This window comes from Alexandromys fortis, unplaced genomic scaffold, assembly GCF_014885135.2.
Source record: "Alexandromys fortis isolate MF-2015 unplaced genomic scaffold, M_Fortis_MF-2015_v1.1 scaffold_72, whole genome shotgun sequence".
Classification (NCBI taxonomy): Eukaryota; Metazoa; Chordata; class Mammalia; order Rodentia; family Cricetidae; genus Alexandromys; species Alexandromys fortis.
The window spans coordinates 6,550,504-6,565,679 of record NW_026067969.1 but is presented as its reverse complement, the minus strand read 5'-3'; the positions used below and the strand labels follow the sequence as shown (position 1 = coordinate 6,565,679).

The 15,176-nt window shown below is 53.6% G+C and overlaps 1 protein-coding gene across 1 annotated transcript in view; it reads right to left on the bottom strand.

Annotated features, from left to right (window-relative positions):
- Prrx2 (paired related homeobox 2) overlaps positions 1–15,176 on the bottom strand; it is a 38,675-nt gene extending 23,499 nt beyond the window's left edge. Inside the window, exon 1 of the mRNA XM_050155342.1 lies at positions 14,796–15,176. Coding sequence (XP_050011299.1) covers positions 14,796–15,039 — 244 coding nt within the window. The 5' untranslated portion in view covers positions 15,040–15,176. The remainder of the gene's footprint in view (positions 1–14,795) is intronic.

Here is a 15,176-nt window from a genome sequence, read left to right as displayed (position 1 = left end):
CAACCTGAGGTCTGCACCTGGAGCAGGGAACCCTAAGATGGAGCCCCCCCCAGGCTTTTGTGTCTATCTGCTGTGCCAGAGACTGAGGGCAAAACTGGTGACCCTGTAGCTGTCCCCTGGAACAGGCAAAGCTCTCCGGCAAGGGTGGACTCACAGCTGCACCTCCCACGTCATCTTGGCCCCCTACCTGCCAGCCAAAGACCAGCTAGACAGACCTACTCTCCCTGCCCCGCCCCAGGGTGGGCTGGAGGCAGAGGGACAGTTTTTGCCTTAATATGGAGTTGGTTTGGGTTGGGACACTCCCTCATCCCTATGCTGAGAAGATGAGGGTCCCTTGGGACCAGCAGCTGCCAAGGGCGTGTCTGTGTGCACAAAGAATTCTCTCTTTCCAACGCAGGCGCTGCCAATAACAGTCATGGAAGGAAGAATGAGGGCAGGTATGGACGCAACAAGCTGCGGGGCGCGAGTTCCCTTTATCACAACCCTCACCTCTGGGCAGGTGTGGCCACCACCTCACCTTCCCCTGAGGCTCACAGAGGGAAGCCTCTGGCTCCACTGGTTCCCTGGACCTCCTCTTCTGTGGACTTAGACACACAGACAAAGCCCTGGGCCGACAGCCCCTCGGGGAGCTACTGCTCTCTGACTCCACCCCCAATAGCCACATCACATCCATCTTCAGAAATTGGGACAGTGGAGGGAGGGTCACTTCAGGTCTCCAGGGTGGCCACCAAGCTGAGAAGCTACGACTGAGCTCCCCAGAGACCAGAAGTCTTGTGTGTGTGTGTGTGTGTGTGTGTGTGTGTGTGGAAGGGGGGGGCTCTGAACTGATCTGTGTGTGTTGAGGGACACCCTTCCCACACCTACCCTCTTGGGAACAGAGCTGGTCTGGCAAGCCTCCCTGCCTGGCAGAGTTCCCACCTCGCCCATCCATCCTGCCTCAGACCTCACTTTGACATCTGGTTCTGATTTGGAGGTTGCGGGAAAGAGGCTGCCGGGGAAGCCAAGAGTGGGCAAAGGAGGTTCACCTGGCCCTTTCCCTTCCTTCTCTGACGCCCCTACTCTATGCATTCCCTCTGTCATCTGCTCCCCAAACTCTGGAGCTGCTTGTCTCTGCAAAGGGGAGCCTGATCTGGTCACTACTTGGACCCTTGAGTCCTGGGTAAAGAAGGAAGCGGGAGGGGTGGTCAGCACTGCAATGAACGCAAATACTGCACTGACCAATGGTGCTGGCCCCCCAAGGCATGTGTATGGACATATGTGCATGCATATTCTAGACATGATACAAGGCCTCGTGCAGCTCTGGGGACACACGTCGAACCAAAGCCATCTTATCCACAGATCTGGAAACAGCAATTAATCTCTAATTTGAATTTTTAACCTCAAACACCACATTATAAAAATAGTTGTGCTGTATTTTAGGGATGCCATTTGTCATGAAATTAGCTACGGTTACATGGATACCACGGAGAATAAAGCACCATGCCTCTGTCTGCATGGGAGCAACGAGCAGGCCCTGCCTCAGCCAAGCAAGGGGTTGCAGCTCAACATCGCTGTTGCTTCTGGGAGGACTCGGGCCACAGGGCAAGCTAGGCACATCCAGCGAATGTGTCCTGTGGGTGGAGACCCTGGGCTGCGAAGTTAGGCACTAGCAAAGCCACTGGGCAGGTGGTGGGAGTGGCAAACCTCCTCGCTCAGCCCCAGTCACCCACACAGAAGAGGTCTCCTGACACCTCTGAGGGTCCCTGATGTGGGGGTGCCACACTGCCCTCCTTGCAGGGCCAGGCTGGGCTGGGCTTGTGAGCAGCCCCTCCCAGAAGGCTCAGGGTAACTGTGACACAGCAGCTGTTTCCACATCAGACCTTTGTTAATTATGGGAGTGGTTTTCACACTTCAGACACCCACAAATGTGGGGAAGTATCCCCAATGCACATACATCAAAAGTGGGAATTTTTGATGAGAGAAAAAGAAATATCCTCTCTGTTCTTTCTTGCAGCACTGAGGGCAGAAGTCAGGGCCTCGGCCTCCATCTTAGGAAGGGCTTGACCATGGAGCTACATCTCCACCCCTTTCTCTTCATTTTTATCTCATAAAATGGCCCACACAAACCTTGAACTCAAAATCCCCAGCCTTTAGAGTAGCTTCCACCACAAGCCTGTATCAGCAGGCATGGCTCTAACAATGGCCACTCTTGAAGGATATGCTCTTGGGACATCTCCTGCCTCTCGTTCCTGCTTCAGAGACAGTTAGGCACCTTCCCCACCCGAAGCCTCTGTATCTCTCCTCCCTCCCCCAGTGCCCTCAGGACCCCTCTCTTGCTCCCTCACTCTGGCTCTAGGTCCCTTCTGAAATGCTACCCTCCTCCAGAACCAGCTCCCTCAACTGTCCCCGCTGGTGATAGCCAGGCAGCGCCTTCACCACGGGACCCAGCATGGGCTTGGCATGAGTGAGACACCCAAGACAGGCAAGGAACAAGGGACCAGTTACCAAGGCACTGCCCTCACTTCCCCTGCCCTGATACAGAAACCAGACCCCTTTAGACCCCCTCCACCTTCTCCTGTTAAATCTGCAGCCCCAGCAACAGTTTTCTTTAAATAACGAACCTGCTTTCAGCTGCTATTAGATCTGGGCCTTCTCTTTTTCCCTTCCCAAAGAAACCAGAGTGGCAGTTTTTACTTGTTGTCTTCCGTAATTTCCTGCTTAGAGGCAAGACACTCTCCTCCCTGGGTTGTAGTGCCCAGGGAACCAGCTCTGCGGGAGAGGCTGGCCTCCCAATTAAAACAGGATGTCTCAAGAAACTCACTACCCCTTTCCTCCAGTCCTGCACACCCCCAGCCCCAGCCAGGCCCAGCCGGGGAGTCTAATGAATCTCTCGAAAGCAGATTCTTGGTGGAAAGAGGGCAGATAGAAATCCAACCTCGACAGGGCCTGGGCAGCATCAAAAAGAGGACGTTGTAGCAACCTGGCCATCTGCAGCCATGCACAGAAGGACATGGGCACAGCGGTCCCTAGGAAGAGATGCTGAAGTCACTTTGGGTCCCTGAGTTGTGAGTTGGGGGACAGTGCTCCACCTCACCACAGGCTCCCAGGACAAACCAGCCATGGGTAGAGTAGCAGGGAATCTATTCTACCCCCTGCTGGACTCCAAGCCCTCAGGGGAAACATATGGCCAGCTCACTGGCATGTAGCAATAAGGTGCCTGTGTGCAGAATGAATAAATGACCAAATAGATGATTGCCACCTAGCTTTCTTTTTTATTTTATTTAGTTTATGTATGGATGCTCTGCATGTATACTTACAGGCCAGAAGAGGGCGCCAGAACCTATTACAGATGGTTGTGAGCCACCATGCGGTTGCTGGGAACTCAGAACCTCTAGCCCAGCAGCCAGAGCTCTTAACCTCTGTGCCATCTCTCGAGGCCCCATCTAGCTTTCTTAAATGAGAGGGCAGAGATGATTGTGGCAAGGGAGATACAGTCTCGCATCATTGTCTCTCAGGGGATGGCAGAAATTCTTTGTGTGGTTTGGTCACGAAGGGAAGGGAAGCAAGGAGCCAGCGTGTGGCTAGTGCTGGCATGTTCCCGGGCCCTTTTCCCCTTGGTGTGGGATGCGGGCCTTCCTTCTCCACATTTGAGCTGTGTGGCTCAGACTTACAATTCTGGAGGGTACGTGGCCTCCTGGCCCCCAACTTTCAATAATGTGTGTAGCAAAGGACCTCTCCAGCTTCTGGGGACCAGAGCTGGTGGTGGAGGGAACTTTTGCAGGGCATCTAGCTTCTATAGGGGCAGCAGATTCATTCTCCCTCTCACTCTGAAGACTAGGCTGGCCGTGTGTATGTGCGTGTGTGTGTACGTGTGTGTGTGTGTGTGTGTGTGTGTGTGTGTGTCTGTGTGTGTAGGGGCGTAGCAGGAAGCCCTCTGAGCAATGCGGCAACATCACACCATTGGCTCAGGGCCTTGGCCAGGACTCAGACGGGGTCTGTAATTGTAGTTCTCGGAACCCATATCGCTCCTAAATGTCAGGGTTGTGGTGCCTGTCAGCTAGTGGCCCCGCCTCCTTGCATACAGACCCTCAGATTACAAATCCTTATCAGTGAGAAGGGAGGGTGAACGGCTAAGCCTGAAAGATACAAAGAAAAGGAGCGGGATCTTGGTCCCACGGGTGTAGGATGAGGTCAGGCAGGGATGCCATAACCTGCACCCTGCTTACTGGGTGCCCACTGGCTAGACCAGCCACCAGCAGCCCATCTTGAGAGCATTAGGGCTGCTGTGAACAGATGTTTTCTGTTACGTGTTATTTGTTAGTCTAATGAAAGGAGGTGCGCTGGCTTTCAAGACCTCGCTGGTCTGCGGGGGTTTTATGTGGGAAGCCTTCGCAGAGCTCTGGCGGCGGGAAGGCTGCAAGGCCCCTGCCAGGCGCACCCGCCCCGCGGCTCTGCTTTGATTCCGAGGTTTGCAGCCATCCGAGTGGTAATTCCAGCCCTGGTTAAATGTCATTTTTAATAACGCCATCCCTGGCATGTGAACGGCTGCGCCCAAGGCAAGAAGGGAGGCTGGCATGGGGGAACAGTAGTTGGGAGGACAGACGGGGAGGAGGGGGTCGAGGGGCTGATGAACAAAATCTGGAAAGAAATGGCTGTCCCACTGGGGACTGCAGATACTCATGCCCAGGGACGGCCCCACCCCCTCACCCCCTGCCAGGAGAGCCACGGGAGGTGTGATGGGCAAGACAGGGAGGGTAGCAGAGCAGCGGGTCTCAGGATGATGGGCAAAGAGTGCCAGAAGTGATGAGGTTCTAACTGAGCCCAGCTGGGCCCTGGGCACCACAGCAGGAGGTGGGAGCACAGTCAGGACACTGAGGGTGGGGATCCATCCAGGACTCTGGCCCATCACAGCTTTATCCCAACCTCTCAGGGTGCCTCGGGCAATGCCAAACACAGCGGGTAGATAAAAGCAGCTATCCCGGCTAGCTCTTGGGACCCTCTCTCTCGTGCAGTCACCCCTCCAGATCCTCCGACTTCATGTTTCCATGGCACCCTATGCAAATGCTCCATCACCAAGAGGGCTGTTTCTCCATCAGGAAACGGAAGTGATAAGATGCAATCAGCTCTGGAAGATCAGTCATTAGCAGGGTACCAAACTCATCTGGGGGCCTGCACTGTATCTCAATTGGTGGGTGCTCTGCCTAGATGCACAAAGTCCAGGACTGGGGTGGGGGAAGCAGGAAGATGAACAAGCATTCATCGTCATCCCTGGTTATATAATGACTTCCAGTCCAGCCTGGGCTACACAAGATCATGCTCCTAAAAACTGAATCAAACTAAAATCAACACAAAGTCTTGCAGAGGGGGGACTTTTGCATGCAGGAGCCAGGGACTCTGATTCCCGAGTCTGTAAATACATTTCAACCAGCTTCCCAGGTGATTGCTGGAATCTCATCAAATATGGCCCGAAACAGATGGTACAGCTAGGTCATTTCATACACAGGATGCAGAGTCCAGGCTCAGAGGCAGTGCTGGGTAGGATCAGGTGGACACTCTGATTTTCTGGCCCCTGTCTAGGGCCCCTCTTACATCTGCTTGGGCAGCAATATCACAGAGACAACAGGCTCTCACCGCCATATCCTGAGCTACAGAGGAGTTTGTTCTGCTCTGGGGTCAGAGGGAGAAGTGTCCCCCTGTGGAAGCTTCCAGGCCACCCAGTCCCCAAGCCTGACGCTCCTCTGCTGTCTTCCACAGGGCTCTTCTTTGAGGACCGCCTCCCAGGCCTCAGCTCGGCCCCTACCTCTGCCTACCCTTTCCTACCACTAAAGCCTAAAGATATCCTGGCGGCCCATCCCACACACAGGCGAGCAGAATCCATCTTAAAGAAAGCCCCAAGCTAATCTCTTCCAGAGCATGCTTCATTTTTAGGGCACAATAAAAAATATCATTACCCATAAAGGGCCCCATGTGGATGGCATCCTGTCATCGCCGCCACCCCACCCCCTCCTGAGAGTCAGTCAGGGAACAAACAGATGTGGGAGGAACCCAAGCTACAGGCAAGCAGGACCCCGGTGTGTTCAGAGTTCAGATCTCCGGGGAGAATGGAGAAGCAGTGGTCATGTCATAGGGTTTTCTCTGCTATGCTTGGTAGACCAGTAAGCCATGGAGACTGTGGCCTCTTATGTGGCAGCAGGAAGCTATTCCTCTCAGTCTGACAAACCTTGCCCTCTCTGATGGATCAGTGGGTGCTGATGGTGCCCAGTCTGTGGCCCTGACCACCATAAGAGGATATGGAGGCATGCCCACCCCACCCCCAGGCTCTCTCTGAACAGGAAGCCCCACAGCTCTCTCCTACTCAACACCTCGTAAGAGCTCTTAACCCTCAACCCATGTAGCCAGCCAGGGAGCTCTGCCACTCTATGGGGACCGGAGCCAGCCTCGTCCAAAAAGCCTGGTAGGATTATTTGGGCCTGCTGGAGCCTCACCGCGGGTGTGTGAGCATGCACACACCAGGTGGGGCATGTGTGTTTGCGGGTCTGTTGTCACTCTGCGACTGTGAGTCCAGGACAGGCAACTCACCATGTGGTCCCCAAATGCTAGCAGGTGACAATGTTCTCACCCCTAAGCTACAATGGAAATGGAAAGGCAGTTGGTAAATTTCTGTTAGCTGGGGAACTCTTTCTACTGTAAGCTAAAGGCTCATTCCCGGATGGAAAGACGGTGCTTTGGGAGGACGGATGCTGGAGTCAGTCTTTTCTGCTCCATCTGCTCTAAGCCAGCTCCCAAGAGCATGGCTGAAGGACTGGATCTGTGGGCAGGCCGATGACAGGTGGATTGGGTTGATGGACAGGAACTGGGGAGCTGGGAGGGGGACCTCCTGCCACGCTCCTGCACTGGAACCCTCCACAGCTGTCTTGGGTCTGTGTCTGGAGATGGGTGTTGGGAAGGGAAGAGACAGCAGTTCCCACTTTCTCATCCCTAAACTCCCCCAAAGCCGCCTGGCAGCCGTCACCCTCCCTCATGCGCATGTCACAAGGTTGGATGTGCTCCATTCTCTTTCCCTCCCCGGACTACCTCCTGGCCTCCAAGTATATCCACACCTCTCAGGGGATATGAGGCAGCCCTGGGCCTGCATCTCAGTACCTCCAAGGCAAGAAGGATGATTTGGGAGCGATCAAGGGCTTTGGGACAAGACACACCCAGTTTGGAATCTCATGTAGGACTAGTGTGACCAACGCTGTTACATAGATTGTCTTCCCTGAGCCTCCATTTTCCTCTCTATAAAATGGGGGTAATCAAAGGACCCATGTCACAGGGCTGTAGGGAAGTCAAGGCAGGTGAGAACCCTGCCAACACACAGCACTTGGCTGAGGTGCCTGTGGGCTCCTAGCCATTCTCCATGTGTCTCAAATAGTCTTCAGCTCCATCTCCACATCGTCCTACTTGTCCTCTCTCAGCCTCCCAACCAGGCATCCAACAGAATCTGCCCCCCCATGGATGCAGGGTTTCACATAGCTCAGGCTAACCTTGAACTCACTATGTACCTGAGAATGACCTTGAACTCCTGATCCTCCAGCATCCACTTTCCTGATGCTAGGATTACAAGTGTGCACCCCGCTCAGTTCTACGTGGTGCCTGGGATTTAATGCGAGCTTTGTGCTAAGCAAGCATGCCGCTCACTAAGTTTCATCCCCATTCCCCTAGGATTCCTTCCTTATGACATTTTCAGGAATACATCAGCTTCCCTTAAGTCACCTCAAGTCTGCCTCCACCTGGAGTCAGCCACACTTCTTTGGAATGGAGGCATCATGAAGCCACAGAGTTCTTCCTGATCTTCCCTGACAGCTTCCCTGACTTCCTTCCTTCTTTCCTTCTTTCCTTCCTTCCTTCCTTCCTTCCTTCCTTCCTTCCTTTCTTCCTTCTTTCCTTCCTTCCTTTCTTGAGACAGGGTTTCTCTGTGTAGCCTTGACTGTCCTGGAACTCTCCCTATAAACCAGGCTGGCCTTGAACTCACAGGGATCCTCCTGCCGCCTCTGCCTCCTGAGTGCTGAGATTAAGGGTGTGCTTGCCACCTTCCTTGGCTGACATCCACCCTTTCTATCCAAGTGCTCAGAAACCCCGTCCTGCACACGAGTCTCTACTCATCAGTCCTCCAGTCTCATCCCCACCTCCTCACCCCTTCAGCTCCCAAGCCTCATAGCCAGTCTCCCCAGCATCCATGGAGCTCCTGTTCCTAGCTTCTCCCACCCACATACTGGGCTGTGTTGGAGAAAAAAATGCCTGAACTTAGAATCCCAATGCCAGCCGGACATCTGTCCCGGCTGTGAGCAACCTTGGGCAGGTGATTCCACCTCTCTGGACCTTCAAATTATGAGAACCATAAGCCCTGTAAATATCTCAAGGAGCTGCCTGGAAACTCTGCATTGAGTGAGCACCTACTACATGTCACAGAACTGCTTAGGACTTGCTCCACCCCCATAAGGAACACCCCTTGTTCCCATTCTACAGATGACAGGCTGGCAAGATGGCTCAGTGGGTTAAAGTGCTCACTTATGAACCCGCCAACCTTAGTTCAATGTCCAGACTGGTTTGATGTCCATATTGGTTCCTAGAATGCACAGTGAAAGGACAGATCCAGCTCTCTAAAGTTACCCTTTGGGCTGGAGAGATGGCTCAGCGGTTAAGAGCACTTACTGTTCTTCCAAAGGTCCTGAGTTCAATTCCCAGCAACCACATGGTGGCTCACAACCATCTGTGATGAGATCTGGTGCCCTCTTCTGGCCTGCAGGTATACACACAGACAGAATATTGTATACATAATAAAGTAAATAAATGTTTACCTCCACCCAAGAGCCATCACCCACACACACGCGCACACACACACACACACACACACACACACACACACACACCCCAATAACAACAAAAACAACAAAAGCAACAAATGAATTAAGGTGCAAGCCCACTTTGCAGACGGCTGCACTGAGCATCAGGGTTCAGCTAGACCTTGAGGGTGGCTGTGAACAGGTCAGACCGAGGCACCAGGCAGTGCTTCCAGCATCACCCCTAGGAGTTCCTAGATGGAGGAGGATGAGCACCCTGAGTCTAGTGAGGTGCTGTTCCTGAAGGTAAAGACAAAGGGGGCTGATCGCTGTCCCAGCTGCCCTGACAGTCTGCCGCAAGTCCCTCTCCACACCCTGGGCACACACCAGGCAACCTCTTCTCCTGCCTGAGGTCCTAGGTACCAGGCCCAGCTCAGGGCTGTGTCCCCAGGAACAACGACCACAGGGCTTTTCTAGCTTGGACAGAACTACGGGGAGGGACCCCACAGCTATCCGTGTGTATCACCCACTCGTGGTTCCAGTGGGGACCCAAAGGAGATGGAGACTTGTCTGGAGTCACTCATGGTAAGAGCAGTGAAGGCCGGGAGCTGGACTTGGGTGTTGTCGTCCCGATCCTGTACTTTCTGAGTGCAGTCCTTCGGAAAATGGAAGAACGGCAGGGGGGGGGGGGGAGCAGCCTCAGAGCAAGCTCTCCTCCCAAAGACTCCTTTCTGAGAGAGCCCTTTGTCCCCCCAGCCCCACTCCTATCTTACAAGCCATATTTGCCATTATCCTGCCCCCAAATCAGTCACGAAGAGGCTGGTCAAATTCTGTTGTGGAAAACTCCATAATTTCTTAGAAAATTAAATGTGAGAGCCGGGTGAGATGGCTCAGTGGTAAAGAGCTTGCTATGCAAGTGTGAAGACCGAAGTTCAAATCCCAAGAACTCATGGAAAACTGCATGTCCAGTGGAGACAGGGGAGTGCCTAGAAGCTGGAAGGTTAGTGAGGCTGGTGTGCACAGCGCCAATGAAAATCTGTCTCAAACAAGATGGGAGATGAAAGTGGACACCCAAGTCTGTCCTCTGACTTCTATATGCATTCCTGTACTCCACCCCACGCCCACATGTGCTCAAACACACACACACACACTCACACACACACACACACACACAAAATTTTTAGAATATTAACCATGGCCATTAGTGCTAGCAGATGGTTTTATCCCAGAACTCAAGGAGGCAGAGGCAAGTGGATCTATGTGAGTTCGATCCACACGGATGTGCCTGGACATCCAGGGATACATAGAGAGACCCTGTCTCAAAAAACCAAACATATGGCCAGGCGGTGGTGGTGCACGCCTTTAATCCCAGCACTCGGGAGGCAGAGGCAGGCGGATTTCTGTGAGTTCGAGGCCAGCCTGGTCTACAAGAGCTAGTTCCAGGACAGGAACCAAAAAAGCTACAGAGGGGCTGGAGAGATGGCTCAGAGGTTAATAGCACTGACTGATCTTCCAAAGGTCCTGAGTTCAATTCCCAGCAACCACATGGTGGCTCACAGCTATCTATAATGAGATCTGGTGCCCTCTTTTGGCCTGCAAGCATATACAGAAGGAATGTTGTATACATAATAAATAAATAAATCTTAAAAAAAAAAGCTACAGAGAAACCCTGTCTTGAAAATAAAAAAACCCCAAACATATATATGAATTATGAATTACCACATAACCTAATAATTCCATGAGGAGAGGTTCAGAGCACTGACCAGGCTTCCAAAGGTCCTGAGTTCAATTCCCAGCAACCACATGGTGGCTCACAGCTATCTATAATGAGATCTGGTGCCCTCTTTTGGCCTGCAAGCATATACAGAAGGAATGTTGTATACATAATAAATAAATAAATCTTAAAAAAAAAGCTACAGAGAAACCCTGTCTTGAAAATAAAAAAAACCCCAAACATATATATGAATTATGAATTACCACATAACCTAATAATTCCATGAGGAGAAGTACAGAGGCCTTTGCAGGTTTACCCATACTCGCAGAAGCACGGCCCATAATCACCGTCCACTGTCAAGTGGACAAGTGAACTACAGTCCAGCCACACAGTGAAATACCATTCAGCCCTGTAAAGGACAGGAGTTTGAACCCATGGCACATGGGTGAACTCAGAACGAAATAACCAGACACAAAGGGACAAACACTGTAGAGGGACCTAATGTGGTCAGGTTCACGGGAAAGTAAAATGGGGACCGGACTACAGGGGAGCTGGTGTGGCAGAAAGGGACCTCTGCAGTACAAGGATATTGCTGGACTGTGCACTTACAAGTGGGCCATGGTAAATCCCAGACTAGCCATGTGTTAGCACAGCAAAGACGAACTGAAGATGGGGCACGGTCCGTGGGGTGGAGGAAGAGGCTAAGGAATCCAAGGTTAGTCTCAGTTATGTCGCAAGTTTGAGGCCAGCCTGGGTGACATGAGACAGTCAGAAAACCAAAATGACAATGAAATGAAAACTGATAGATTGGAAGTCTACCATCTCTGAAACCCAGTGATTCCTCAGGACTTCTGCTGGCCCTCTGGTCCCGGTTAGCACAGAGAAGGTGCAGGTCCCCCCAATTACCAGCAGCCACTCAGCTTACAAGGGCTCAGCTCCCCCAGGACCTTATCGGATTGCAGGTGTCCCATCACCCAAAATCTACCCACACAAACCTTGTGAGATCCACTTAGTCTCCCTGGCAACCCAGCATCCTAAGCTTCTCCAAACAGGTACGAGCACCAAGCAGGGCCCAGCCTGCCCTGACTCAGGCCTCTCTGCTCAGCTCCTGGGGCCATGTTTATTTTCTCAGCGTGTCCATGGCCTGGTTTCCGCCTTGTCCACAGGAGGGAATGCTTTCAAGAAACTCGAGGTTATTAATGTGGTTTCTTTTGTTGTATGCCATCGCAAAGGCAGAGAACGAGGGTTTATTTTCCTAACGTGCTTGGCATAGCTCAGCATTTGGTTCGGGAGGAACTTGAGACCCCGGTTTGTTCTGAGTCACTAGCGAAGCCTCAGCCTACTCAGCAGCCAGTTGTGTGGGGAGCAAGGGCTTGGAACGTCATTGGCAGACATGGGCTGGGGCTACCAGTGACTTTCAAAAAACAAAAGGATTTTAGTTTGTTGCTCAATTGGTTGGTTTGGCTTGGTTTTTTTAACTGTCAGGATGAAAACAAGAGTTCTCTCTCCCCCCACCAGTAACCTGTATGTTTCTATTAGGGGGCATCTCCACCCTGCGGAAGCCACAGGGAGATTGGCTTTCAAGAGTGCTTGTGCCCTGGAGGTGCCAAAGGCTCAGGATTGGAGTTAAAGCACAGCCCACTGCCCACATGTGCTGCCCGGGGGGAAGTCCTGGCACCCCAAGGTCTGTCTATTTTCCTCCCATCCTTCCATGCCCCCCTCCTTCCTCTCTCTCTTCTAGTGCTGGGGATGGAACCAGGGCGTTGTGTACTCCGGGACTCTAAGCTCCTCCTTCACCTGGTACCCTCTTTCCACCAGTTCCAGCCATTCAGGCTGGGCTCAGAGGGATGTGGAAAGGACAGGTCCCTTCTTCCTGTTCTTTAGAGGCCTTGGGACTGTGAACCCAAACCATGGATGCAGAAAGGGACAATTAACCAAGGGGACAACAGGAAGTCGCCCCAGCCTCTCCTTCCTCTACCTTCTGTCTGTAGACTCCAGCCCAGAGGGACACTTGGCAGGGTACCCCTGAACCACTGCTGTCCCAGGAGCAAAGGCTGGCTATAATTTCCAAGACAAGGAGTGATTTCTTGAGCCCAGCCTTGGATCTCCCACCTGACCCCACACCCAGCATGTCCTGTGCCCTCAGACACCCCAATGTGCAAGAAGCTGCACCCGAGGAAAAGTCTGGCAGCTCTCATGAGTTTGGCCAGATACCAAGGCCATAGGGGACACCCACTACCCACCCAGCTTCCTAGAGCTGCCATTGGCGCCATCTGGGTACTCACACACTAGCTGACACTGGCAATCTGTGCATAGGGAAAGGCGTCCATTTAGGGACCTTGTAGACCAGTGGTTCTCAACCCTCCTAACACTGTGACTCTTTAATACTGTTCCTCATGTTGTGGTGACCCTGACCATTAAATTTTCGTTGTTATTTCGTAACTGTAATTTTGCTACGATATGAATCATAACGTAAGTATTTTTGGAGATAGAGGTTTGGTGAAGGGGTCATAACCCACAGACTGAGAATCTCCGTGGTAGGCTATGTGACAAAGAAATCAGAGCTTGTACTGCCTGTCTCCTACCAGGGCCAGCACCTCTGTCCTCTTATACCAGAATGCCAGTGTTCTCTCCTTCGTCCCCATCACCCTTTGTCCCATGCCACAGCCTCAGTCACCAAGCTGAAACCAGAGACCATGGAGCATATCACACCTCACTTTTCTTCTGGCCGGAACTGGCCCCGTTCCCTCTACTTTTCCATCCAGGATCTAAAACCCGACTCCCGGGACTGTCAGCTCACTCATCATCCATCACCCAACACCCGAGGGAAGAGAACGGCAGGGCCTCTGTGAGTGGTGGGAAGTGGTCACCAGCACCAAAGGCAGGGGCCTCCTGGGGCTGAGCACCATGCATGGCTGCCCAACCCGGTCTGGACGCAGTGGATGTTATCAGGCGGTGTTTCCTGGATGTCCCAGGACACACATGTTCACAGGCTTGGTTTCAGAGCGTGCCATCGTCACCTCTGGCTTCCCAGCCTGCCTGAGTACCCCTCCCACTCTGAGCCTAGGACAGGAAGTGAGTGTTTAGGGTGTGAGGGGAGGTGGGGAGATGCCAACTCCTCTCTCATCACCTCTACACACACTGGGGATCTATAGACAGTCAGGTGTCCCAGCACAGCCAGCAGGACAGTAAAGTCCCAGAGCTAGGGGACAGAGGTGTTAGCCTCAGACACCCCTCTCCAGCACCTAGGTGATTTTGGTGATTCTGGCCATCCTTCTGCCCTGCTCCTCACCTACAGGATCCAGACTGGAACTTCTGTGTCATTGGAATCCTTCATTCCCAGTCGCCCCTCCCCCAAGTCTAGCCCCACATCTTTATTTCCCACCAACTTCTCCATCTTTTTTGAAAAACAGAGCTGAAGACTCTACAACCCTGTGTGATTGTGTGTGTGTGTGTGGGGGGGGGAGGCAGTATTTGGATGGGTTGTTTGTTTTTAAAGCCCCTTCCAGATGATCTTTAACTTTTGCAGGGGAAACAGGCCTAGCTGGCTATCCTCCTCTGAGAATTCCTCCACCCCGAACCGAATTGAAGGGTGTGGTTGTGCAGGCAGGCCCACCCCACAAACCATAAGACCTGTCTTAGCTCAGAGGGGCTGAATCTAGTTTGACTAAGTGACTTGACCTTTTCACAGCCTCAGTTTCCCCAACAGCACCAGCTTCTGAGGGTAGGTGGGTATGGAATGCAAGGGCAGCGAGTTTTCATGAAGTCACACGACTGTAAGTGGATCTGATTCAAAGAGGGTCCCCTCCGAAGGAGGAGCTTTTGAGACAACAGCAGCTCACCGCTGGGCAGTACCTTCTGGTACTGTAGCTCCCGTTGTGAACAAGCCAACAGCTGGGATCCCGCAGGTAGCGGGTTCCTGGAGCTGGGGCCCATAGCCACAGTATCGCAAACCGTGTGTCCCACACCCCAGTTCCACGGTCAGGGTCCCGCAGCTCAGGGATCCTGTAAGCCACGGGTCTCTGTAGCTTTGATCTCGCAGCTGGGGGTGGGGGTCCCAGTATCCGAGGGTCCCATAATCTTACAAGCCGAATATTCCTCAGCCTAGGAGTCCCAGAGTCTGGATCCCCACAGTCAGTGAGTCCCTCCGCCCACCCCGGAGTCCCGCAGCCCGGGGATCCCTCAGCCAGTGAGCCCCACCGCCCGAGTTTCTCAGCGAAGGGATCCCGGTAGCTCCCAGTCCCGCAGCCCCCCGGCTGGTTCCCACGCCGCACACTCACCGTCCTGCGGCGCAGCCTCGCTGCCGCTGCTGCCCCCGGACGGCTCGCGCGTCTCTCCCTCCCGCGCCTCGGGCCCCGCCACCGGCCCGGCAGCCCTGCGCCCGGCCGCCGCCACCTCCTCCAGGTCCAGGAGATGGCTCACCGAGAAGTTCTTGCGCGCCTGGGCGCAATCACCGGGTGCGGGCGGGGGCCCCGGGCCGGGCGCCGGCGGGTCCAGGGCGAAGGCGGCGGCCGCGCTGTCCATGCCCCGGCCGCGCCTCTGCCGGCCGCCGCCGCCTCCCGCTGCTCGCCGCGCCCGCGCTCAAGTCCGTCGGTTGGGGACGCGAACTTTCTGCCCTCCCCTACTGGCGGACCGCTCGCTAGCCAGCGGCCCGGGCCACA